The sequence below is a fragment of the Xyrauchen texanus genome, chromosome 38, assembly GCF_025860055.1.
Source record: "Xyrauchen texanus isolate HMW12.3.18 chromosome 38, RBS_HiC_50CHRs, whole genome shotgun sequence".
NCBI lineage: Eukaryota > Metazoa > Chordata > Actinopteri > Cypriniformes > Catostomidae > Xyrauchen > Xyrauchen texanus.
In genome coordinates this window covers 32,978,517-33,004,319 of record NC_068313.1, presented here as the reverse complement: position 1 = coordinate 33,004,319, position 25,803 = coordinate 32,978,517, and the positions used below count along the sequence as shown (strand labels likewise).

The window sequence follows — 25,803 nt, the reverse complement described above, 5'->3', positions numbered from 1 at the left end:
ATCATATTTAGTGAACATTCACTTTATTTTAAGCAGCCGTATAAATTACTCACCCAACATTACTTTAACTGATTAATCTCCAATGGATCTGGAGTCCTGTTCAGCCAATATTGTTGTATTTTCAGTATCATAAAGGTCTACCTGCAGCTTCAGGTCAAAACAAAACGTTTGCGATGTCGAATGTCTCCACAAGGTGGCGGCAATCACCAAAGACTCACATAAGCGCACATTTAATATTGATTCGTAGATAAAATGCAACAGACGCAGTGCAGTTTGTAATGTCTAATGTATTTATTTATTTATTTATTTAAAGAGTCAATTAAATTTTAGTTCAAGGTGGCATTAAGCAATAACATAATAACATAAAATTTGGGCAAAGGAAACAGACACATAAATAATATTAGAATATTTCCTAATTAAGTTTTGTGTGTATTATAACTAAGATAAAAGCACAAATATTTTGTTTTACCTTAAAACATGTTAATTCTACGGTATAATTACAATATAATACAATTATAAAATATTGTATATTTATTCAAATATTAATATAAAAATATATATTTTTTTAATTGGGCCTACATATTTTATTTAACTGAGCAAAAATGAACATAGGCATATAGCAGAACTCAAGACAAAACTGTTGCAATCTGGGACCACTTTTAATATACATTAAAATAGCTTGTTTGAATTCTATAATTTTTTTAGTCACTGTTAAGGACAATTGCCTGCAATCAATAGCCCTCTAATATTTTTGTGTAACATATTTTCATTATTTTGTCATTCTTTTACAGTATGTTCTGCAGTGACATCTGGACAGCATCTTGTCCTGGCTTTAAGAGGGGTGTAATCATAGTTCGAATTACAGGGGGTACTGGGGGGTACTATACCCCCCAATGAAGACCCAGTACCCCCCAAAGGGACAGAAATATCAGTTTTGGGGGGGTCAGATAATTTTTCTGATATTGTGAAAAAATATATTTATGGTTACAATACAAGTCAACTCCTATTTTCACTGTAGGAACATTTTAATGTAAAGCGATTTCAGACACCCCTATTGTGGACCGTACCATTTTTAACCACCGTGGTGGCTAGAAGTAATGGAGATAGAGAACGGTTTGCTGCTGACATGCATGGATAATTGTAAGTTGCTAGCTGACGTCTAGCTTGTTGATTTTACAACCTTCATTTATTAACGTGTTTTGTTCTTTCATAGCTCATGTCACGTCTTCATACATTGAATTACCGGCTACTTACCTGTAGGGATGGGACGATTACCGGTTTCACTATAAACCACTATAAAATGTACTGACGGTTAGTATTATCGTTTCAAATTTAATTATCATTAAAACCGTGTTTGATTATCGCAATTTTGGGTGCCAGGGAGGAAGGCAAAAGAAGCAAAACCCCGACCTCTGTGGTCAGTATTTTAAAACAAGCCTGATTTGCTGCATATATTACAACAGTGTTTGTTGGACTACATAGCCATTTACTATTTCAGTTTTCAGTGCACTTCAAGCATAATACATATACAATACAATATACACCTTTTACACATACTCATACATAACATACTTATGTCAGATTTGGACAGGTCTAGAAATATAGTGCTATATAATGTAAATACAATGTCTGGAAGTAGTGTATCTGTGTTTGTGCATGTGTGTATATGTGACTCATTTGTAGGATACTGTAGTGTTGATGATACCCATCTTGTTCTGACATTAACAGGTTATCGGATTCTTGTGTGTTACCGCTATGTAGTTCTTCTGTGGTAGTATGGTTTTTCATAGTATGCTCCTTAATCACATTAAAGATGGCTCAGGTTTCACATATCTTCAAGTAATTGTGTTGATTTGACACTGACTACCATAGACTATAATGGAAAATTGGTTTCTGTTTACACAGTATATGAGAGGGTTGAGTCTTACCTCCAGGTCTTATGAAATCTAAAACTAAACCAAATCAATATTTCATGAAATAGGCAATAGGCTTCTTGTAAAGGTATTACTTTTACTAGTAATTAGAATGGTATTTCAGTGCACTTAACTTCTAACTTTTGGGAGTTGATCAAAACAGTTCTCTTTTGGATATATAATAACAATGAGATATTCTGTAGCCTACTGATTATCAGTTTGTCGCATGTTTAGACCTTGTATGTGTGTTGCACAACACATGTTGCACTTGGCGATCACGGTGGGGATTGATATGGTAGTGGACCATGATGGTCATAGAAGAAGTGAAGGAGCAGTACCCCCCAATTATGGTGGGGTAATTCGCACTCTGGGTGTAATCTGTTTGGTTACAGGTGATCTGGTCAAATCTTCATCCTAAAATCCTAAAATAACTCATGATTAACATGTTAACAAGCTACGATTGGAAAAAACACATACTGCTCTCCCTTGGCAAATCATTACACAATATTGTGGGTTTGAATACTTATCTGTGGCATAACTCATTCCACTACAAAATCTGTGAACTTTGGGCATGAAGCAGGCTTTAACTAGGCAGTCTGGACTGTGAAGACAATTTTATTTCAATTATTTTTTTTTATACAGTATAGTCTTTCTCATTTGGTGTTGTAATTCCCCTAAATGATAGATCAGTACAAATAAAAGTAGATGATAATATGGAAGGCAGAATTTAAGCCTCAGTCACAATTCACTTTTATTGTAGGAAAAAGATCCAATGAAAGTAAATGGTAAATAAGGCTTAAATTCTGCCTAAATTGTGTTCATGAAAAATATATAGGCCCTACATATTGCTTGGGCTGCTTGCTGAATTTCTGATCAAATAAAAAATTTTTGATTTCACATTTGCCCTCAGGCTTATCCTGAGAGCACAGAATATTGCTTAACTACTTGTTTTTGGTTTGGTGTTTGTGATATAGCTTTCAGAAAATTACAATAATTGCACATCACAGCCAGTTTTGAATTGTAAAGCTCAGACTTTGGTTAAGATGATCTTTCTGGAAGAGTGATGGCCCATGTCTGGATCTTTCATAGTAAGATGAGTATAACAAGTATTAACCCTTAGTGTCAGTCTGCTTTCTTCTTTGGAGGAATAGTTCACCCAAAAGAATAATCTAATTATTTACCTACCCTCATGTCATCCAAGATGTGTATGACTTTTGTTCATGTATGACTTTTGTTCGTCTGCTGAACAAAAAGACTTTTAGAAGAATTTTATAGCTCTGTAGGTCCATATAATGCAAGAGACAGGGGAACCAAAATCTAAGGTCAAAAAAGCACATAAAAGGCAGCTTTAAAGTAATCCATGTGACTCATGTTTTAATCCACAGATTAAGAAGCAATTTGATAAGTGTGTGTTAGAAACAGAGATCAATATTTAACTTCTTTTTGAACTATAAACCTCATTCACATTCTTCTTCTGTTGTTTTTGCCGATTTGCATTCTTCATGCATATCGCCACCTACTGAGCAGTTTGGAGAATTTATAGTAATAAAGGTCTTAAGCATTGGTGTTTCTCACCACACCTATCATATAGCTTCTGAAGATATGGATTTAACCATTGGAGTCTTATCGACTGCTTTTATGCATCCTTACGTGCTTTACGAGCTTCAACATTTTTGTACCCATTCAGTTGCACTGTGAGGACCTACAGAGCAGAGATATACTTCTAAAGTCTTAGTTTGTATTCTGCAGAAGAAAGTAAGTCTTACACATCTGGGACAGCATGAGGGTAAGGAAATGAGGGAATTTTAATTTTGGGTGAACTATCCCTTTAAGCTGGCCTCAAAGATGCATCAGATGTCTAGGCTGGTTTTGGGTCTTAACAATGATACAAGACATTTTATTAAACCCATCATAAGACACAGCATGTTTACATTAATTAGGGTTTTTAAGATATTTCTGATTAAGAAGAAATGTCTCAAATGGCACAGTAAATTGAGAGCTCCATAAATGCATTTTACATTCAACTCTGACTTATATGAACTTGCCAAAGTGTTGTATATTTCCCCCTTTCTGCAATTTCATATATTTAACAGCAATTCTGTTTGACAGTCACACGGTCCAACAGAACAAAATAAATATCTAATATAGATTTACAAATTGTCTGAAGGATATTCTCAAAATTGTAACATCTATACATTTGTGAAGGTCAATCACCCAGCCAACAATACTTTGTCTTTATTATACAACCTTCTGACTAAATCGAAACCATATTTAGCGGGTGTGGTACAGACAGGTTTGCATCTTCCAAAACAAGCTGAACAGACACAACAAACCTCTTCTGGTTTAGAGGGGGAAGAAATGCAGTTCAGTTCACATCAGAATATAAAGTGCAAGGGAAATAAGTCTTGTAAGACAAAGAATCACACTCAATTTTTATGTCTCACACCATGTGCACACAAGATGATCAGACTTCTTTATTTAAAAGAGCCAAAACTATGACCTAACCTATGCATTATTTATTTTCCAGAATAATTGTTTTCCCTCTCAAGCGGTCTTCAATATCTCCGGTTCTACCTCCCAACTGTTACTTTCAGCTTTGGAGATAACTCTTAACAATGCAGCTGTACGGAGTTCAAAAGTATTGTACCAATAAATATGAACTGCGCTGAATGGAACTAATGTATTGTTTATAACATGTTCATTTCAGACTGCTTTTTTGCGCCGCTTGTTATTTCTATTCAAAGTTCTCAATCCAGCAGATTCTTTTGGTTTGTACTGTATGCTTGTGTGTGGTTTATGCAAATTTCCACTTCTTTATTTTTACACTGTTTTGTTATAATGTGTACATCAAAATGATCCGTTACATTGTGTCTCTCATTATAAACACTACAATTAGCTGTTACTGTAAGTGCTAGCTCTAGTTTTCCGAATGGCTATATTTGCATTATGTGAGGTATTGTTTGTCATAGCTATTGGTATATTGTGCTTAACAGCTCTGTTTGTGCTAACAGAGTTTCTAGCAGCCACAATCTTTTTTGCAACAGCTGCGCGGGCAGCCGCTAGCTGAGGGAACTGTTTAGTGTACAGAAAAGATGTGTACTGAAGTTCAGGTGTAATCAGTCTCTGACAAAGCTGACGAGTCTCATTGTTTAGCCCCAAACGGAGGTTATAACCTTGAATAACTGCTGCACCATACTGAAATGGTTTTAATGATGAATCATGGATATGTGCAGGATCTACAGCCCCACCTCCTATAAGACACGTTTCCTCAAGCTTCCTCCTCCCAGCCTTCAGAAGTTCTACTTCCCGTTGAAGCTCAGTCCGACCAAGTATGGCATCTATGCGTTTCCAGAAAGTAGCATTAAAGTGTTGGTACAGTCGCCAGTCTAGCGAATTCCACACTTTTATCTGCTCTTCTGTTTCTGGGCTCAGTGGCCGCCGAGAGCGCTCGCTGCGACTGTTGAGGCGGAAAGACAAAACGTCATCCAGTGTCCAGCAGAGGGTGTGTTTTAGAAGCACCACCGATTCATCGAAATACTCTGAAATGAGGATCAGCTGAAAGTCGCGTTCCACGGCAGCAATGATCTCGGCGCTACGCCTGTCCAAGTCTTCTTCGTTCTCAGGCGCTGTGCTGTCCAGACCAAAGTCAAACGTCAAAATGTTCCGTGCATAGTGGTTATTAAGCACAGTGGCATTGTAGCTCCGCCCACCCTGGATTAGGAACTCCTCAAGGTTTTTGACTACGCGGAATGCTGGGATCGCTTTGTAGTAAACAAAGATAGATTCCATCATTGCCACCGGATTCCGAAGAATGGAGAAGTAGAATGTGTTCTTGGGCATTAACTTTCTCACCTGAGAAAAGGAGTCAGAAAAAAATAGAAAGCATTGGAGGCAACAGTTATGTGACCTTATGAATAAAACTTTCTTTCAATATAACTTACATTTAAAACAAAAATTACATTTAGTTTTGATTTTGATCTCTTGTCCTTTGTCTCAGTATTAAACCGATCCCAATTGACTAAAGTTCAACCATAGAATGTCAAAAATGATGAAAGCTTAATTTGCCTCAATTTGCATCTCCATGCAATCAGTGATCAGATCATGGTATTGTTTTCTTAATGATTTAGATCTACACCCACCCATTTCATTCTAAAACTGTGTGCTTATTCTACCTCATGATAGTTAAAATAGTCAGCCGTTTCAAATTAATTATGTACTTGCTAAGTGTTAACAGCGTTTACATTCACACCAAAGTGAGCCTTAAGTACAAAGACCCTAAATGTAGTCATGAAACTTTAGTGCACAAGCACATATGTCTGTTGACATGTAATCATCTTGCATACTCTCTCTTTGACTAACATTTACATTTCCTCAGTTGTTTGAAGGCAAGCCGGTATCACTGCAGCATGCTACGAGTATTTTTCTCTGAAACCCTTCTCCTCCCCAGCAGCACTGTCAAGATTTGGTTCATGTGGATTGTAGTATTTCTACTGTTTAGTTGTGCCGCAGCATTATGTCTTACTAGCTTGTCACATCCATTAAAACACCTAAAATGGACAGTTCACCCAAAAATTGTAATTCTCTTTTAATTAGCTCGCCCTACTGCCATTCTAAATGTTTTACTTTTTTTCTACACATGCAGAGCACAAATGGAGATTTGTAGAAAAATATTTCAGCACTGCAGGTCCTCACAATGCAAGCGAATGGTGACCAGATCAAATAGTTTTGGGTGAGAACAGACCAAAATGTAACTTCTTTTTCACTGTACATCTCACCATTGCAGTCTATAGGCACGATCACGATTTCAAGCTCAATTACACTTCCTAGTGCTTGGAGCATGCCCAGAACCCTAGATGGCGCTATAGGAAATGTAGTCGAGCTTGAAATCACGATCGTCAAGGAGACTGCTGCCAAGATTTATAGTGAAAAAGGCCTTATATTTTGGTCTGCTCTCACCCAAAACAGATTGGATCACTTATGAAGACATTGATTAAACCACTGGACGTTTATAATACCTTTATGTGATATTTGGAATGCCCACTTCTCACTACTTAGTAGGTCCTCGTGGTGGCGATGTTACTCACCTCAATCTGGGTGGTGGAGGACAAGTCTCAGTTGCCTCTGCTTCTGAGACATTCAATCAACGCATCTTATCACATGGCTCGCTGTGCATGACTCCACGGAGACTCACTGCACGGGAGGCTTATGCTACTCTCCGCAATCCACGCTCAAATTACCACGCACCCCATTGAGACAGAGAACCCCTAATCGCTAACGCGAGGAGGTTACCCCATATGACTAACCTCCCTAGCAACTGGGCAAATTTGGTTGCTTAGGAGACCTGGCTGGAGTCACTCAGCACACCCTATATTCGAACTTGCGACTCCAGGGGTGGTAGTCTGTGTCAGTACTCGCTGAGCTACCCAGGCCCCAAAGGAATGCCACTTTCTTGCAATAAGCCACTTTCTGGTGTCCATGTAAATGTAGTCAGAGTGTAGCAGTGATTTGACCATCAAGGTCTTTAGAAACACTGAAATTAAACCCTTTAATTTGTATGCCCTGTAACACAACACAAGCATACACATACTTTAATACATCTTTGAATATTTTGAGTAAAATGCTCATGGACTGACCTCTCGTGAATTGAATCTCATATGATTGCACAGGATGTGATATTCTTTTACACTGGAAGTCCTGATGCCCTCCACAAAGTGTGTAGCAAAAAACGCTGGGTAGAATAACTGGCTGTGCATATTCAGTGGCAAGGCAAAGGTCAGGTTGCGGCTGTCCCCATATCGATAGAGGATGTTCAATATGGTGCTGCTGGCAGTCTTGTGCGTCTTGAGAAAGACAATGTGGTTCTTGGGTTGACACATGACACTACTGTCAGGCTGTGAATATACTGTATATTTATCATCATAGTAAAGAACATCATCAGAGGGTGGTACTTTGTACATTTCTGTTGGTCCAGAATGTTTTAGGGAACTCTCAGGGTTAGCTGGCCTGTTTGGCTGGTGGACATTTGGAAATAGATTTACCACTTTTTGGTCAAGTTTATTTGCTACCTCTATTGGTGGAGCTGCTTTGGTGGTTGGGGGATTTGCGTTTGATATTTCTTTGTTATTGAGAGTGCTAGCAAGACGCCTGGGTGAAGATGTGTCCAACTTTTTTCTTGCAGACTTTAAGACTTGACCTTTTCCCTCTATGACGTTTCTTTGTACGAAGGCATGTTGGCCTATTGGGTCCTTATCAACGGCTACTGAAGCATACCAAAGGTTATCCCATTCTGTCTGCTTCATGGGCCTCTGGATCTCTGCAGGCATTCGGTCCAACTGCTCGCTCACAAGATTCAAAGCCTTGGAGCTTCTGAAAAAGAGAATGCATTTTAGATCTTGGCCTTTCTGAAACCATCACAATATCAATATTTTACTGTATAGCTGATATACAGTGGCCCTAAAAAGTATTTTGACACATAAAACACTAAAAAAATGCATTAGATGACAATATCATATCAATTTACATTTCATTAAATATATAAATCTCAAATAAATATACGGTTCAAAATGAAGACAAAAATGTATTTGGAAAATATCTGGCTCTCAAATGTTTGTGGAACATGTCTAACATGAACTAAACTTGTGGTACTTTGCCAGGGTACTGACTTCGTACATCCACTAATATCACCTTGCTTGCAGCCCAAAATGACAAAATACTAAATTATTTTTGGGGCACTGTATAGTATTTAAAGGAAATAGCCTTATTTTCAAAAGTTTGCAGTACATCAAGTGCAAGCTGTTGAATCTGGTTTGAAAGGGCATTTTATTTGTTACATGGTTCATAAATCCTGCTCACCTGGCCTGCCGGACCACACCGAGTATCTGCAGTGCCACACAGACGACAGTCAGGACCATTAGTGTGAACCACATAAAACGTAGGCGACTGCAACACGCAACTCTCAAACACCTGTTTAACACACAGGCTTGTCAGCTTGTCAGTATAAAAACAACAAAAAAGATTAAGCATTTGTAAATATGAGAAATTGAGTAATGCATGTTAGGTAATGTATACAGTCGCATTTGTATGTGCACACTGGAACTAGTTCATCAACATGCAATACAACAAAGAAGAGACAGAACACATTCAATTGTATGCATGTTTACAAAGACTGTTTTTGTTAACAGACAATATAGTCAATGTTTGAACAGCGTGGGAGAACATTTTAAAATAGTGAGTCGAGTTGGGTAGCCACTGTGGTTGGTAATGCACAAATCAAAAGGATTGAATTTGAGTAGGGGCATCCCATGAACTGTTAATGCATTGAGAACCTTTTCACAATTGGGCCTTTCAGTGTGGCATTTAACTGAAGGATTACTGACAGATGAGAGTCTCAGCCTATAGTGTATTAGGTTAACGAGCCCCTGCTAAATGGCGAGTTAATAAAATGTCATTGTCTGTTTTGAACAGGTTCACTGCCAATTTATTATGCCAATTATTTCCAGAGTTCACTGCACATTTGCAAACATTGACGTTCCGCCAAGAAAACAACAACCCATTTTTTTTTTTTTCCAAAGGAATGCTGTACAGGCCTATGTATATTTGTGTTTATTGCCATTTTTATGAAAATCTTTACATGGAATATCCCAATAGGGCTGGGCGATATGACAATGTAATCGGATATCGACGATGTCTTACAAAGATCCCGATGTCAACTGCAAACAGATAATGATTGACAATATCGGAAAATGGCAAAACCATGGATCTGGGAAGTCGCCAAATATATGAAACAGTGGCCAGGGTGTGAAATTGGCACCCACCACCCGCCAAATGCAACGAGGTTGAAACTAGCTTCCAAGCTCTTCATCCAAATGTATTTCATGGGCGGGTAATTTTGCTAATCTACCCGCAACAGGGGGGTGACCCATCTCATGGTGACACATGACAAGAAATGCTGTTAGACACAAAGACATGAGCTTGAAGAAACACACTTTATTATATTTTTAAGAACAGACAAAAGAAAAGACATCAGTGCTAGTGTCTGATTCGCAGTTTTTTCAGAGGCGTGCAGCACGAGCACAAGCGCATGTAAAGAGTTTCACTCTTTTTCTCCCCTTCATTTGCAAGAATAATGTCACCTATAAGAATGCTGCAAATAATCTTCAATCATCTCTGTAGGTGCTGAGATTTCCACGCATTTGGCATGCATTGTGAACGCAAACTCTGCAGGTTCAGTAATATTTATCTTTGTATTACATAAAAGATGAAAGTGATTAAATCAAAGTAATGCAAGACACTTTCACCTTGAACCTAAAATTTAGTTTTATTTTATTTTCATTAGGCAGCATTAACTCCAAACGCTATACAAACACAAATGATAAGAACACACATTTGGCAGCATTATTTTGGGAATTTATTTTGATTAGTATTGTCTTTACATTTATAAATTGTCTTAAGTCCTTAATTTGTAGGCTATTAGTAATTTTCCATCTGTTGACATTGATGGATGCTTGTGTGATGGCAAATGAAGCCATTGGATTTGGGGAGGTGGTTATATAAGATTTTGATCACTTTGTTATTTTATTGCTTTTTTTGTTTAGTTAAAAGTGCATTTTGAATTTAGTCTTTTGTTTACTTATTTACTTATACAATTTTTAAAGCAAAATCAATAAAGCAAATTAATTCATCGACCTTCGACGGGGGTTGACGATGTATCGTATATCGCAAATTATCGTAAAAATATTTTTTAAATATCACCCAGCCCCAGAAAGCTATTTGACTATTTAAAAATTGACAACAAGACAGAGTGAAATAGAATAGGAAAACATTAAGCCTGCAAAAACATGGAACACACTACCACAATTCTAAGTTGTTAGAACAACCAAATCTAAACAAACGTGTGACAGACCAGAGAATATAAATATCTAATGCAGGCTGTTACAGGTTGACAGGTGTATCTGATCATTCAAAGTTGTGTTCATGCTATTTTCAAACCCAGGAACATCAGACCTCTTCCCAGAGCAATATCCAGTGTGTGGTTGGGTGTGGGGGGGTATCTGGGAGGTTGGATTACAATTCAGATGATTGAACAATGACTTACTCTCCCCCTCAAATTCAAAGGCAATAAGATTATTAGGATGATAAGAGGGTTTTCATTTTCAAAACAATGCAAAATATTATATATATAAGTGGGTTCGATGAGAATAATTTGAAAATATCTGACTTTATTTGAAGCTGGAAATATATTTAAGATTCTGCACTATTTTAGGTCTCCAGTCAATGTAAATAAATTTGTAACAATGAATATTTAAAATCCAAAAGTCAGATTTCTTGCTTCCATTAAAGCACACAAAATGCTCTTTGGAATATTATCAAATCATGCAGTGATGGATTCATAATTTTTGCACAAATTTGAGGAGTCCATGCCAGCTTGAGTGCATGCTCTCATTAAAGCAAAAGAGGGACATCCTGTAAATACTAAGAAACTCTAAAATACAACAGAATTTTTCAATTAAACCTTCCACTCAAATTGTTTCTTCATCAATACAAAGTTTTACACTCGTGGGAAGCATTTTCACTTTTGGACCCTATTGAACATATACACAAAATAATGATAGCAGTTTAAGTTGCTATAAAAGACTTTGCACAAAAGACTTTGTGGCTCAGTTTGCATTTGCTAGGGTCTCATCTTGCAATTAAGGGAGTTTGTGAGTATTACATTACAGTATCTTCCTTGTTTGTGTAGTCTGTAGAGGGTTACGCTGTGTAATTGTTTCGTCCTCAGTCTGTTTTCTTCCTTTGTCTCTTTTCTTCCCTATCTAGTACCAGTGTTTTTATTTGGACACACCAAAGATTGCTTGGTTTGAGTCATGTTACATTCAGAACTAGGGTTGTGCCGATGGACGATATCATCGTCCATCGTGATGGCTGACCAACATCACGATGTAGAGCCACCATCGTGATGCCACGCCCCCTTTTGCGAGTCTTGCTAGTGTGACTCACTAATCCTAGTCTCTTCTATAGTTAACCTAAAAACTTTGCAGGGATTGCTCTGTTAATTAAATTGAGAATATAACTAATGCATATATGCTATTTTAAATACTGTAGTATATGCCAGAGACGTGACGTGTTAGTCTGTGAAAATACCGTGTCAGGCAGGCTACACAAATATTGATCTTGCCAGTGTTAGCTTCTTGTCTTTTTTTTACATGTCTTACACTGTACATTTAGATTAAAATATTTTATGTTGTAGGCTACAAGAAAATAGCCTTTATTAATTAATTATTAGTAGTTACAGTGTCTCAGAAAATCTTGCTCATTGTCACATATCTCTTGTATACACTGAAGCGGCAGTTTAAGATAAACCCAGACCAGCGAACGTCAAATAACTTTTGTCTGGTTAATACTTTTAAAGAAAAATTTCCTTGGCCATAAATCCATAATGTCAAATCAAATGAAAGAAACAAGGTGAATATGAATAACACACATTTATTAAAACATAGAAGAACAACAAATAAAGAACAGGAAAACGGGAACAACACTCAGACCGAAACTCGGCATTAACATTTCACTTATAATTAGCAGCACAATTAACTTCAGCACAGGCTACACAATAAATTATGTTATTGAAATATTGTAAAGTATGAACTACACAAATAAACGTTTAAAAAATAATATGCAAAATCGAATAGCTCCGCAACGGATGGCGAAAAATGCAGATTGGTCGTCTGCCCATCTTTTGCGCGGATCACACATGAGCAGATCTTGCACAAAACTCCGGACGGGTCCCTTGGCTGTCCACTCTCATCAGGTCTAAATCCATATAGGCGAAGTAGTACCCTTTTTAGCAACCAACACCAACGCCATTGTATCAACTCTACGTGGAAGGAAGCTACTTTTTTTTCTTACGTGCAATATATTAAAAAGCCCGGATGAGTACTAATTAGTTGGGCTAGTAAAATAACGAAATTATAGTTTTTCAGTAGAAAAAAAATATCTATATAAAGAGATATATTAAAATAAAAAGTGCTTAAAAGTGCACAACTCTTCTTAAGTGGAAGAAATATTTTTCCCCCTTACGTGCAACCTATTGGAAAGCGCGGATGAGTCAGTTGGGATAGTAAAATAACGAAATTATAGTTTTTAAGTGGAAAATAGTATTTATGTAAAGAGATATATTAAAATAAAAAGTGCACAACTCTTCTTAAGTGAAAGCTAAAAAAAAAAAATGCTTCACGTGTCGTGCAACCTACTGACAAAGCGCCGACGAGTCATTAGTTGGGTTAGTAAAATAACGAAATTATAATTTTTCATATAATTTTTTTAAATTATATGAAATTATATAACCCCCCGCCCCGCCCCACCCCACCGACGATATCATTGTGCATCGCGATGTTTTACCGTCAACATCGTCAACTGCCAATTTAGGGGACATCGCCCAACCCTATTCAGAACACATCAGAATAATTGAATTACAGACATCCATTTACTGGGTTAAATTAAGAGCCTGCTTGTGCCATTGACTGCACTTTCGCTCAGTCTTTTTGCCACAAACCAAGAAAACCACACTGGTGCTGAAACAGCAGTCCTAGAGGAGTTCTAAATTCCAACTCAATAGTTCAAGATCCAAACAATTTCACAAAAGGCATATATATATATATATATATATATATATATATATATATATATATATATATATATATATATATATATATGACTGTCTCCTGGAAACCACAGTCAGACAACAGCATGCATTTCTTAGTGTGTTAACATAATATACTTTTACAGCTAGTCAACACATGCTAAAGTATAATTTGCTGACTGCACATAGTTTATGGTAAATTATTACCTCATCTTCTGAGTTTGATTTGTTTCTGTATCCCCAATGAAAAGCGCAAGAGATTTACTATAAGTTTCAAGTGTGGGCTTAAATTCAATTTGGCAGTTCAAATGCAACCCAGTCTCATGAAAATATGTACATATTTTACGAGTTGACTATTTCGTATGATTTCATACTAGTTCATTAGTATAAATTTGTACAATTTCATCACATGCAAATGCCCGGATGTCTAATGCAGAAGCACGAGTTTCGCACATGAGGCATTAAGGACATGCTTATTAGTATTATGCCCATACCCAAATCCCTTATCTAAACCTAACTGATCAGTATAGGGTGTATACATGATAGGAAGCTGTTGTGTGTGACAGAAGCAAGTAACTGTCACGTATTGGATGGAAACGATGTCCAGCGATGTCACTGGCTGTAGTAAAAGTCATACGAATTAATACGAATGCAGTCATCCGATATTATTCGAATTAGCCACATTTAGAAATGGTAAATGGTCTGCACCTTAAAACAGTTTTCAAAGCGCTTTACACTGCATCTCATCCACCCATTCACACACACCAATGATGGCACAGCTGCCATGCAAGGTGCTAGCCTGCCAATGGGAGCAACTTGGTGTTCAGTGTCTTGCCAAAGGACACTTCGGCATGTGGAGTCACGGGGGCTGGGAATTGAACCACCAACAATGCGATTAGTGGCCGACCCGCTCTACCACCTGAGCCACAGCCACCCAAAAAATTGGCTTTTGAAAAGTAGGACGTAGTATGAATGCCCGAACAGTCATATGAATCCTTACGATTTCGCCGTGAGTTTGAAGTTGAAATGTGATGCCTATTCAAGTAACCACAAGTAGCTTTCATAGTGAATACAGACCAGGACAGAACTAAACATATATTTCTTGTTTTTGTACAGAAAGTATGCTTTTTAAGAACCAGATTGGCCTGCATTAAATGTTTTTCATTTCATTTAAACTCAAAAGACATTAAAAGTTGTTAACTTCACTCTGTCTTTAAACATTTATGACATGTTTGAAGCAAGTAATAAGCCTGTAATAAGCACAGAAAGCCAAACTTGTTATCTCTATAAAAGAATATGAACTCATGAAACAACAGGTGTTGAATTACTTTTTGTAAGCAAAGGAAAGACTCATAAAATGCTTAGTATTTTTAAATATCAGACACAATTTCTGTTTATGCACAAAATGCTCCGAATATGTTACTGTACTTGTTTTGGCAAGTAATCGTAAACATCAAACACACACCCCATTGTCTTCAGAGAAATATGCATTTATAAACAAACCAAAAGGCTACACTCATTATCTTTCTTCTCTATTTGAAAATAGTAATAATTTGGAGAAGACTGCGAGGACACAGAAACACATGCAAACACACAAGGAAAGAATTCAAACTCTTCAACAAAACATCTCACATTCCCTTAGGCTGCACCAACATCTGGAACAGGGAGTTAACCCCATTCCCTTGTCGCATTTATCTTAAATGTGCACAAAATAACACACATGCATGCCAGTTTTCCAAAATAATATTTAATTGTTTAAGTATGTTAGAAGGTGAATAAAAAGAATAGAAATATAAGTTGTGCATTCAGAAGGAACTTCAGTAACTTCTATACTAACATGCGAGCCTGGTCAAGAGTATTTGCATGAATATGCCTAATAGTTAAACATTGCTTTAGATTTTGAATTTACACAATGGAGTAATAGCACATCATAAATAAATAAAGTGTAACACTTTACATCTGTGTTTCCACTTTACATCGACTATAATTAGGCCTACTACAAGGAACAAATTAATTACAACCAGTGACAATATAACTACACATTAAATAATCAGTTCATTAGTCAAATTCAGTAGGCTACTTATAAATAAATTGTAAGTGTGGCCAAGTAAAGAAGAACACTACTGAGGCATTTCCATGGCTTTCCAAGTCTTATTTTTAAGCAGTAACAATTTTTTATAAAGATCGGACTCACAAAGAGCAATTTCTAGCTGATAAAATATTTTTTTGAACAGAGTAACTTGAAAAATATATTTAGCATGTTTTCACAAGAGGTTTTAATTTCCAGGACTTTTCTCAGCTTTGAAATCACAACTTTCCATTACTTCCATTATTTCCATCACCCTGTATTAGAGGTGTTTAGGAAAATAGGACTGGCTGAATAAGCAAACGGGATGAAACTTGACACGGTTCAATGAAAAAGTGAGCAGAGTGGTGAGGAACTTCAGGTGCAGCGCATGTATAACACTTCTGCTTGTACTGAAATTATTTCTCAAGCGCGAGCGAGATGGATAGAGCTGACCGTTATTTTTTTAAGCGGGAATAGATTTGCCGCCTTGCTGTCACTACCTCAGCCGACACGGTGGGTATCGTGTCACTTAAAAGTACAATTTTTCACAATGGAGATGGTAATTATGAGTCTTTCTGCAGAAAAAAAAAAAAAGAAAGTATAATAAAGCATACATTTCTTGAAAATATTAAACTGTTCACTTACGTGGTCCATGGTGATATGTTCCGCCAGTGGAATGATCTCCGCTCCCAGCCCATGCCCTTCTGAGGCGGGAGCATGTCCTTTGTGTAAACCTGGGTCAAGACCCCCGATAATCCCCCCACCGGACCTCTGACCTTCTGACTGTTCTTTGGCTCCGTCGAACTCAGGAAATGCTGCTGCTTATCCCCCAGGTCCGCTCGTGGGACTCCTCCCGCTAACGACGGATTGGTTCTGTGGGAGAGAGAGAGAGATAGACAGGCAGAGAAAGAGAGACAGAGCTTAGAGTGGTGAAATGTCTCTGTCCTCTGCAGCCTTTACAAATATGACACAAAAAGGCAAGTTTAAACAAGTTCTTACTCTGAAGAATGGAGAAAGTGGTGTCCTGAAGTTTGAGGAAAAGTCCCGAAGCTCCTTCGGAGTCCTTATTTGAGACACATTCACAACAGCGATGATAATTCTAATGATAACGGACATAATCCATGCCAGTCTTACTGTGATCCTATAATACTGAGTTCATTACAAACTGAGTGCACCTGTCTTACCTCCCTCTCTATCTGATTGCCCCAATGGCATTGGAAGAGAGAGTGAGGTATAATCCCATCTATGTGCCCTTGTTGTTCTTCCCTGATGAGGGAACTTGATGCCGAAACTCTGAACACTTTGTGACTGCCCAAAGCACAAAGATATCTTTGTGTCCTAATAAAGACACAACAAATTCCAAGGGAGCAAGAGGTAAGGACAGGAGAGGAAAAGAGGTGGATGAGTGCAAAGGACTAAGCAAAGCTTAAAAGAAAATAAGTTTATATTTACAGTTAATTTCTTTTATTAAAAGCAAAAACTTTTATTTAAAGTGGCCTACAGGACCTTTCAAGTTAAGTCAAGTTCTTTATTGTTATGTTCACAGTGAAACTGGTCCACAGGACATTAACATTTTTACATTGTGTTCCCTTTTAGAAGCTACACAGAAGATAGAAATTGACATAAGAGCAATTATATAAATATATAAAAGATTTAGAAGCATACAAGCATATTTGCATACAAATAGAAACATGATCACACGGGAAGTCGGCATGTTGTTTCTGAGAGTTCAGGTGCCCTAGGATTGGTCACTTTATGCCAACTCATTGACAATCAGTCATTTTTACATCGACTGAGATGTGCTTTCTGCGCATGAAAGTGTGTTGTGTCAGCAGCGTGGGAGACCCGTGTTCGGATCCTAAGTTGAAACCGGAAGTAATAGTGTTCACATTATTAGTGACTAATGCGAATCGGAGGTTGCATTTTTCCCCACCAACATTACATTTGTACTTCACTGATAGTTAGGTTTTGGTTTGGAGTTTGTGTTGGGGGATCCATTTATAAAATACGTCTTCTTCTTTAATGTATTACAGCCGGCACTGCTGAAAACAACTTGCTTTACAACTGGCTTTTGGCACCCCTCCGTGGACATTTCACCCAGAATATGGAGCTCACTTGTGCCCATACACCCAATAATACTTACCGCTTTGTCAGCAAAGTCTTAAGAGAAGATGGGACCCTCAAAAATCACTTTTTTTCATGTTTTCGGGTTAAGTTCAGCAAAATACAAATTTGAAAATGGAAATCTTTTACACAACCCTGTGAAATATGGCCTCAGAAAAAATAATGCTAATGTAAAATAAATAATACCAGTAATACAAAACTAGACCAACTTTGTTGGCTTCACAAAGCCTTGTCTGAAAGTTATAAGAAGTTGAATAGCAAATGCAAAAGCAAGAAAGAGAGAGAGAGCAGCATTAAGTTTCTGTAAGCAATATTATTAAGGAAAGGTGACCGCGATCACATTCTTTGATTAGCCAAGAAGACTTTGATGTGCTTTCTGCCTGTCAATAATTTTGCACATTCTCAGTGTAGCTATTAGTTGAAGCGGTTCATTCAAGTTAACCGCCATATTTAGATTCTTAACAGTTGTCAGTCTCAACAGTATTTGTGGAGGGATGGGTTTTGGAAAAAGGTGGTGTGTCTAATTTAATAGCTCAGTCTTGTCGATGTCCCAGAACAGCTAAAATTCCTTACAGCTCCTAAAAAGTAGATAAAAGGCCTTGTGTGCATTTGTTTTCATTTGCATTTTTTTTACATTTGGAGTGTGCATAGCCGTGGCCCATTTAAACATTGTAAATGTAAGCCTATGTCATTTTCAGAGTTTTGCAAATCATCCATTGTGCAAACACCGTAAGTTCGATCAGTTAGAAAAGTCATAGCAACCCAAGAAAGCGAGTCTGAAGGTCTGTGTCAAGTTTGAGTGACGTAGCTTGACAGCTCCAGGACGAGTTACAATTGACAATTTTGGTCTTGTTTTAGGGATTTTGGAAACTCCCTTAATCATGTCTGTAGAATGACATTATGTTAGCTTGGTCAAGCTAAAATAATAATAATATTATTATTATTAATAATAAAATAATGCTGGTTGATTAAATGTGCACCACAAATGTCAAATAAATATAATAGCTCTTGTCAAGTATAGGCAATCTATATGCGTTCATATACAGCACTGCATTGCATTAAAACATCACTCCACGAAGTCATAGCATAAAAAAACTCTTCCTATTTTGTTCAGCCCACTGACAAATCAATAATGATGACATCACTAAAAGCTTGCAGACTGACACTTTTCCACCAATCAATTGTTCATGCTCAGATATGGCTGTCAAATCATCTGGGAAAGCTCTGCTGCCACAGCAACAACTACAATGGGAAGCATGGCAACAAGCAAACCCTATGACGCCAACACAGAATTCCTCAGCGCTGTTCATCTGTACAAAAACACTGGCAAAGACAGGCAGATACTCTAACGGTTCACTATCAGCATACTGTACTGCAGCACTTTCTGATCTCTAGAATTCATCTTACTCTTAAAACCTCAAACTTCAGTACTTTTAGAAGAAAAGTATTTACAACAACCTTTGTAACTTCAAAAGCAAGACTGTTTTCCATTAAACTGCCTCATTAGTTTTGTGCTAGACTTGATCTGTCGATTTATTAGTCAAACCAAAGAATCCTTTTCTGGTTTGCCTAGATTTTTCCCCTCATTTGACCAGCTGGCCCAGAAACCTCTGACTCACTTATTGCACATTTTTGCAGTGTGCACTCGAGTATATTTCATCAAAATGTTTGTGAGGCAGTGGCAAATAAAAAATAAAAAAGTGTAGTCAATGCCATATTGAAGCTGTTTAAAACAAATTAAATAAATGATTAAAAACAAACAGTAAAAATCATGAATATTTTTAAATCATACCAGTTTAAAATAAATAGTAAGGCAGCAATTATGCAACCTTGTCTGATAGAGCAACGTTATTATATTTACATTTTGCTAAATGATTTTTGCATGGCTCGTTGTAGGTATCGGAGCAGTTTCCTGGTGAAAACAACACTAAAAGCTAAAACTAAAAAGTGACTTAATTTCTTTGACACAAAGGGGCAGATTATCAGTTAGTAAACTAACTGTTCACCCCGTTCCTCACATAATGCTATAATCACTTTTACTACTGTATAGAGCATGACTTGGCATGGCGATACATTTTAACATTTGCATTATGTTACTACATTTATAATCTTGCTCAAGAGCAATACAATTGCACAGTAGCTTCACTGACACAGTAGCTGCACTTTATAAAAGCATCACAAAATGATGTGGTTCTTTCAGCAGTTGTGTTCGTTTTTTTATGACACTATCGGTTAGCTTTAAGTGCAAAGCTTAGGGTAGGTATAGGTTTTGCTGATTTAAAACAAAATAGAGCATTAACCTTACAAACCTCATCTGTTTGTGAGAATATTTATCTCGGAATATGTAAGGAAACATGTAACAGAGTTTTGAAAAATGTCACCACAGTCTCATTTTTCATTTTCAATAATGCCACTTTAGAATCATGATGCATTAAATGTTAAAGTATAAACATATAACTTGTAGTCAGGTATAATTTTGCGCCTGGAGCACCATTCTAAAAATAGCTCAGAATGAGAGAGGGGGGCGTTCAATAATTCAATTATTCTACCACATTAAAACAGTGAAAGGGGGAGAGACAGAAGGTCATGTCTACAAAAACTATTCTTCGCTATTCCCCAGTTCATTCATACCCAGTCACACACAAAACCACAAATATGGTTAGAGAAAATGTGAAATAAGTCAATATAAAACAAATCTGTTAAAGTAAATATGTGAAATAAAAGTAATTATAAAAAACAAGATTTCACACAATACTTGAGCATAAAACTGGAAGTATTAGTTCATACTGAAAAACACAGTTTGTCCTTTTTATAAATACAGTATGTAGGCTACATACATTGTGTTACCAGCAAGACTGTGTCCTTATATGTGCTTTAACACAATGGCATGGTAATAATACAGCTGGACCTTTGTGTTTGCTGAACCAACAATGAAGCTCAAACAGGAGTGAGAGATGTTCTACTCTGTCCCTCCCTTTCTCGTTTTCTCCCTCTTATTTACTTAAGCTTAATACATTTTTGATGATATCACACATGGCCCTGGAATTTAAAGTTTCAGTGACCGCAGAATATAAACAAAAAAACTTGAAATGCCAGTGTGAGTGCATGCTATAAACACGTGGATATCCTTGTGGATGCCACTCACTTTCAAATATGATTCAATATTAAAAAGACTTGCCAGAAGTACATAATGATATCCAGTAGGCTGACCAAGCTCAGCCAAATACTCCCAGAAGTCCTGTTAAATCACCACACACTCTCCTACAGCAGACATAAAAGTCAAACATCACCTATAACATTCAGTGAACCAAAGAGTGTACACACATAAAAAAAGCAGAAGGGAAGCAGGTTCTTAGTGCTATGATATTAGAACGTGTATACGTGTCCTGTGGCTGAAGTGGTGAATAATGCAACAAACCCTTTAAAGTTTAATACAAGAAAGAGAGAACTCTCAGAAAACAGATCTGGATTTATACAAGACACTCACTCTCACTCCCTCAATCTATCAATCTCTCGCACTAACGCATGCATGGCTACCTACAAATGACAAAAACAAAAAAAGATCCCATTGAATTCATAAAAATAGATGAATTATAGCAAGAGATGGCAAGAGGCATGAAGAATTAACAAACCCTTAAATGAGAGAAAAGAGGGGCAAAAGGTACTTTATTACCCATAAGCCCTATGCATTGAAGTATGAATCTGCTTTCCATCAGTACCAGATGCTCTCCGTCCTGTTTGATGAACTGCAGCTCAGGAATGTCCAGCTTGCTGTTTCTTAGTCTACACATTCCTAAACGAACTTAAACTCTCCTTTTTCTACTCTTTACATCTCACTTTCTCTCCCCCTCACTCACTTATATTTGTCTCTCCCTCTCACAAACATGCTCACACATACTTGCATGATCAGTCTCTTATCAACCTCAAGCAAGTAAATCTGACAGTTATTCTAAAAACGGCTTTAATAAGCAAAGGAGTGTTTAATCACATAAGGAGTGAAATGAAGAATACACAGTGTGAACTTTACGAAATCCCACAAGTTGGCTCATAACAAACGTACTAGTAACTTTTACTCCCATAAAGAAATTTAACCCATAGTCCAAACCTAAACCTAATTGTGATATTAATTCGAAAATAACATTTGTGTACCACAGAAGAAAACTTCGGTTTTGGAACAAGGTGAGGGATGCATATTAGAGGTTACTGACATATATAATTCATTTGTATTGCATAAATGCATATGGAACGACGAACCAAATTGGTTTATTGACGTTTCCTTTCTTAAAATAAAGTGTTGGATTGGAGGCTAGCTAAGATGCATATAATGTATCATTTTGAAATTCTGTTTGTTGGTCAGTTGGTCTACGGGAATAAAAGTCGTACTTTTCTTAAATTATTACGACTTGTCATGAGAATATGTTGGGTGTTTCGCATCATAACGGTTACTATATCATGTATTTTAGCATAGCATATAGTATTGACCAATCAGCATCCAAGACTGGAACTGACCTGTTTTCAAAAAGTAATTACACAATAGTGAGGAAATTTGTAATGGCGATTCAAACATTTCCTCTCGAGGTAAACACATAAACAGAAAGAAACTGTCCAGTGTACCACTGTGTGGAAGATGACAGAATGAATAGTCAGATCCAGTCAAGCAGAGCAAAGTTGAGCAATCCAAAAAACAACTTTAACACTCTCAGATTGGGCATGCGAGTATCTGTAAAATCACATTTTAACTGCAATGAAGTCAGAGAATGTATGTGTGTGCTTGTGTGTTCTAACTATAATTTCAGTAAACTGTTGAAGGAAAATCTGTTTTTTCTATGTCTTTCTTGAATTCTTGTAATTTTAGACTAATAATAAACCTACAGACCCCAAGAGAGGAATAATTACCCTACCATTTTTTATCTCACATCCTTTCTCTCCATCAGGTGAGTCATGATCGTCAAGAAAAGTGTCAGTGGTAACCATGGAGGCAGTGTTCCTGTTGTGATACTCTATTGGGAATAATGTCTGGATTCCTATTTTATGTATCCACTTTTAGAGTTTGAGCTCCTGTGGAAGCAGCAGACTAAGCCAATTCAAACGATCTCAGAGTCAGAGCCTCTTAATCATAATGCAAGTCAAACCACTTCTCAAGCAAACCTTAGGAAACGTGCACCAGCTTTTAAACTTTTTTTCAAATGTATACCTGTCAGAACACTTTCCGGGTAGTAAACAGAAACATCTGAATCTGTGATGTGATTTTAATAAATTGCTATTTTACAGTATCTTAATGTGATCATCAAACATACATGCACAATTGGCCTTTAGTGCAAATGCTGCAAATGGAATTAATTTTCATTGGCAAATCATTGGCATCTAAAATCTTACATTTCTTGCCATGGGAATCTAAAAATATGAGAGTTGCACAGAACTGCTAAAACAACCAGTCCAGAACATTAATAAATTGTGAAATAATGGTAAATATTAAAATCCAGGCCATAACCCATCCTGCACCATGCGATATGGACATGCATGATACCTACAATTATGCAGCTTGATCTTGTCAAAGAGAGGTGTATTAGTACTTTTCTGCATGTTTTGACTTAGCCTGGACATAAAAAAAAAAGCCTGTAGACATTAAACAAGGAACCTAAGCAGGAACCAGAATATCATAGAGACTCGACTCAAAACGTAAACCAGTAAGCAACTACCTAGCTACCACCCAGAGGACCCTATATCAGCAGCTTAACAACAAACTAAAAATCATTCAGAACACATCAGCAACGCATACCCACTTCCAGGCAACCACCATCAACAGCCGAGCATTGTGGCAGAGAGTTCAACACAGGAAGGGCACCATTCAAAGTTACTTCAGAAAATGACAAATTTCTACTTAAGGTTTTCTATTGGTTTACGTCCTCTTCGATCCGAGTCTGTGAGTTGAAGAAAAAAAGGAAAGTGTTACATTTTCTCTTTAGCTCACAGACCAACCCTAGTTCTTTTCTGCCACTTTTCCATTCCTCCCTTTTCTCCCATTCCCTCTTTCTCATTCCCTTCGTCTCTTTTTCTCTTAGTCAGACAGTGTGCCTCCTGTGTTGTGACCTGGTTTCACAGTAACAGTAGAACTGAGCTAAAACAAAACCAGCCTGCGTGTGTGTGTGTGTGGACATGTAAATGGACTAAATGTGCATTTTCTTTGGCCTTATATGCCTCAGGATCCAGGCAAATGCCATTCAAACGTTATTCAAACAATATCCATAGATTGTCATGCTTTTGCTAATAGACCTCCACAATGTTAACACTGCAGCGAAGTACATTTACAAGCAATGGCACGCACTGCACAATATCTTTGTCCAAAATTGCTCTCCATGCCTGTATTATGATAACCCTTCACAATCACAAGTCGCCACATTGGTCCAAATTGCACAACCATAAACAGAAGGTTGATGTTCGAATCTCTGGTTACAGAATTCTTGGGTGTTGACTGAACACTAGAAAGGTGCTGATCTCTTTCCCTGTTTCTTAATCCTGCCAAATATCACAATGTCAACAACAAATATTTCAAGTATAACGCCCAAAGCATTTGTTGTGGAAAGAAGTGAAGCAAATAAGTTAACCATGTAGTCATGTCTCAAACCTGAATTATTGAGCCATGTCCGTCATGGCCATTTGTTCATTTTAGTTGATTCCATTTTAAAATGCCCTAACTGTCCCTGTTTGTTGAGTAATGGGATTAACAAAAAATTTTATTTCTTTTTTCACTGTCCCTGATTGGGACTGACCACAAGTTATCTAAAAAGTATTTACAATATAAGTTATGCAGTTGACATGTAATGGTTGTGACAAAGAGAATATAAGCATAATTATGTAAAAAAATGTAAAATAAAAAAACAAATTATTTGTTAAAATACTTAATTGTAACCACATTAAGCATCTCATGTGGTCAAATATAGGTTGCTTGACCATTTTTCATTTTCCTGATTACCGCTATGTATTGGTATTGCAAAACCACCAGCTTTTCATTTTTATTTTACTTGGTTTAAACATGGCGGCCATCTTTGTGTCATGGCACATGACACATTTTGGTTATACAGATGTTTACGGCAGTGGCGGTTCTGGCTTACATGGTGCCCTAGGTGAGATCCGACATGGTACCCTCCTTAACATGGTTTCATTTCACTTTCACATCCGAAAGTGTAAGTGGAGATTTAGAGCAAAAGGGACTTAAATATGGATCTGTTTCTCACCCACACCCATCATGTCACTTCTTAAGACAAATTTAACCACTGGAACATTTCAGGTTACTATCTGGTCCCCCACCAGAGATAATAAACCCAAAAGTTAGGGGAAATATTAAAAACAATTGCACTTGGTCACCCCTAAAACATTTAGGCCTGAGAAATGAACCCCTTCTGTAATAAATTGACCCTAGAAGTGTAACTTTCAGTGATCTTGATCATTACATTAGTACTGAAGTTCTAAGTCTAAAGAGAGAGAATGTGCTAAATGTTTACATATGTACAGTATATGCACCTAGTAAAATGCTCTAGAGATCAGTTTTTGTTCCAAGGAGCTAGGACCATCCGGAGCGGATATATTGAGGTTTCCGTAAACATCTGTATAACCAAAATTTGGTGTGCACCATGACACAAGGACAGCCACCTTGGTTAAACCAAGTAAAATGAAGATAAATAACTGATGGTTTTACAATACCAATACATAGAGGTAATCACTCCAAAAAAAAATAAGTAATGGTCAAGCAACAAACTTTACAATTATTGGACCACTTCAGATGGAATGACCCATTTAAAATACTGTATTTTATAGAAATATGGAATGAGCACCTTCAGAATGATCTTCATATTTCTTAATTTTCTAACATATTAATACATTTTAGCCAATTCAATTTAAAATAGACATCACTGACCCAAAAATTTTTTTTATATATCACTGTCCCTGATTAAGTAAGTAATGGGATTGATCACATGTATTCTAATTGCATTTAATTTTTTATATTTTAATAATAAACTAAATGGAGGTTATCTAAAAAGTCTTTACAATATTAGTGGAGTTGA

The 25,803-nt window shown here is 37.0% G+C and overlaps 1 protein-coding gene across 3 annotated transcripts; it reads right to left on the bottom strand.

Moving 5' to 3' along the window:
• Positions 1-893: 893 nt before the first annotated feature.
• On the bottom strand, positions 894-23,626 carry gal3st2 (galactose-3-O-sulfotransferase 2). 3 transcript variants are annotated; one of them, XM_052109476.1, is made up of 6 exons: positions 23,520-23,626; positions 16,616-16,679; positions 16,262-16,489; positions 8,766-8,876; positions 7,547-8,279; positions 894-5,765 (listed from the first exon to the last, which is right to left on the bottom strand). In XM_052109476.1, exons 3-6 carry the CDS (start codon positions 16,333-16,335, stop codon positions 4,806-4,808), a joined length of 1,878 nt encoding a protein of 625 aa, XP_051965436.1. In that variant the 5' UTR covers positions 16,336-16,489; positions 16,616-16,679; positions 23,520-23,626; the 3' UTR covers positions 894-4,805. The 3 variants fall into 3 exon arrangements, with proteins under 3 accessions (XP_051965436.1, XP_051965434.1, XP_051965435.1); XM_052109474.1 differs by lacking the exon at positions 23,520-23,626 and adding an exon at positions 16,801-16,842 and having other exon boundaries at positions 895-5,765; XM_052109475.1 differs by having other exon boundaries at positions 896-5,765; positions 23,524-23,587.
• Positions 23,627-25,803: the final 2,177 nt, after the last annotated feature.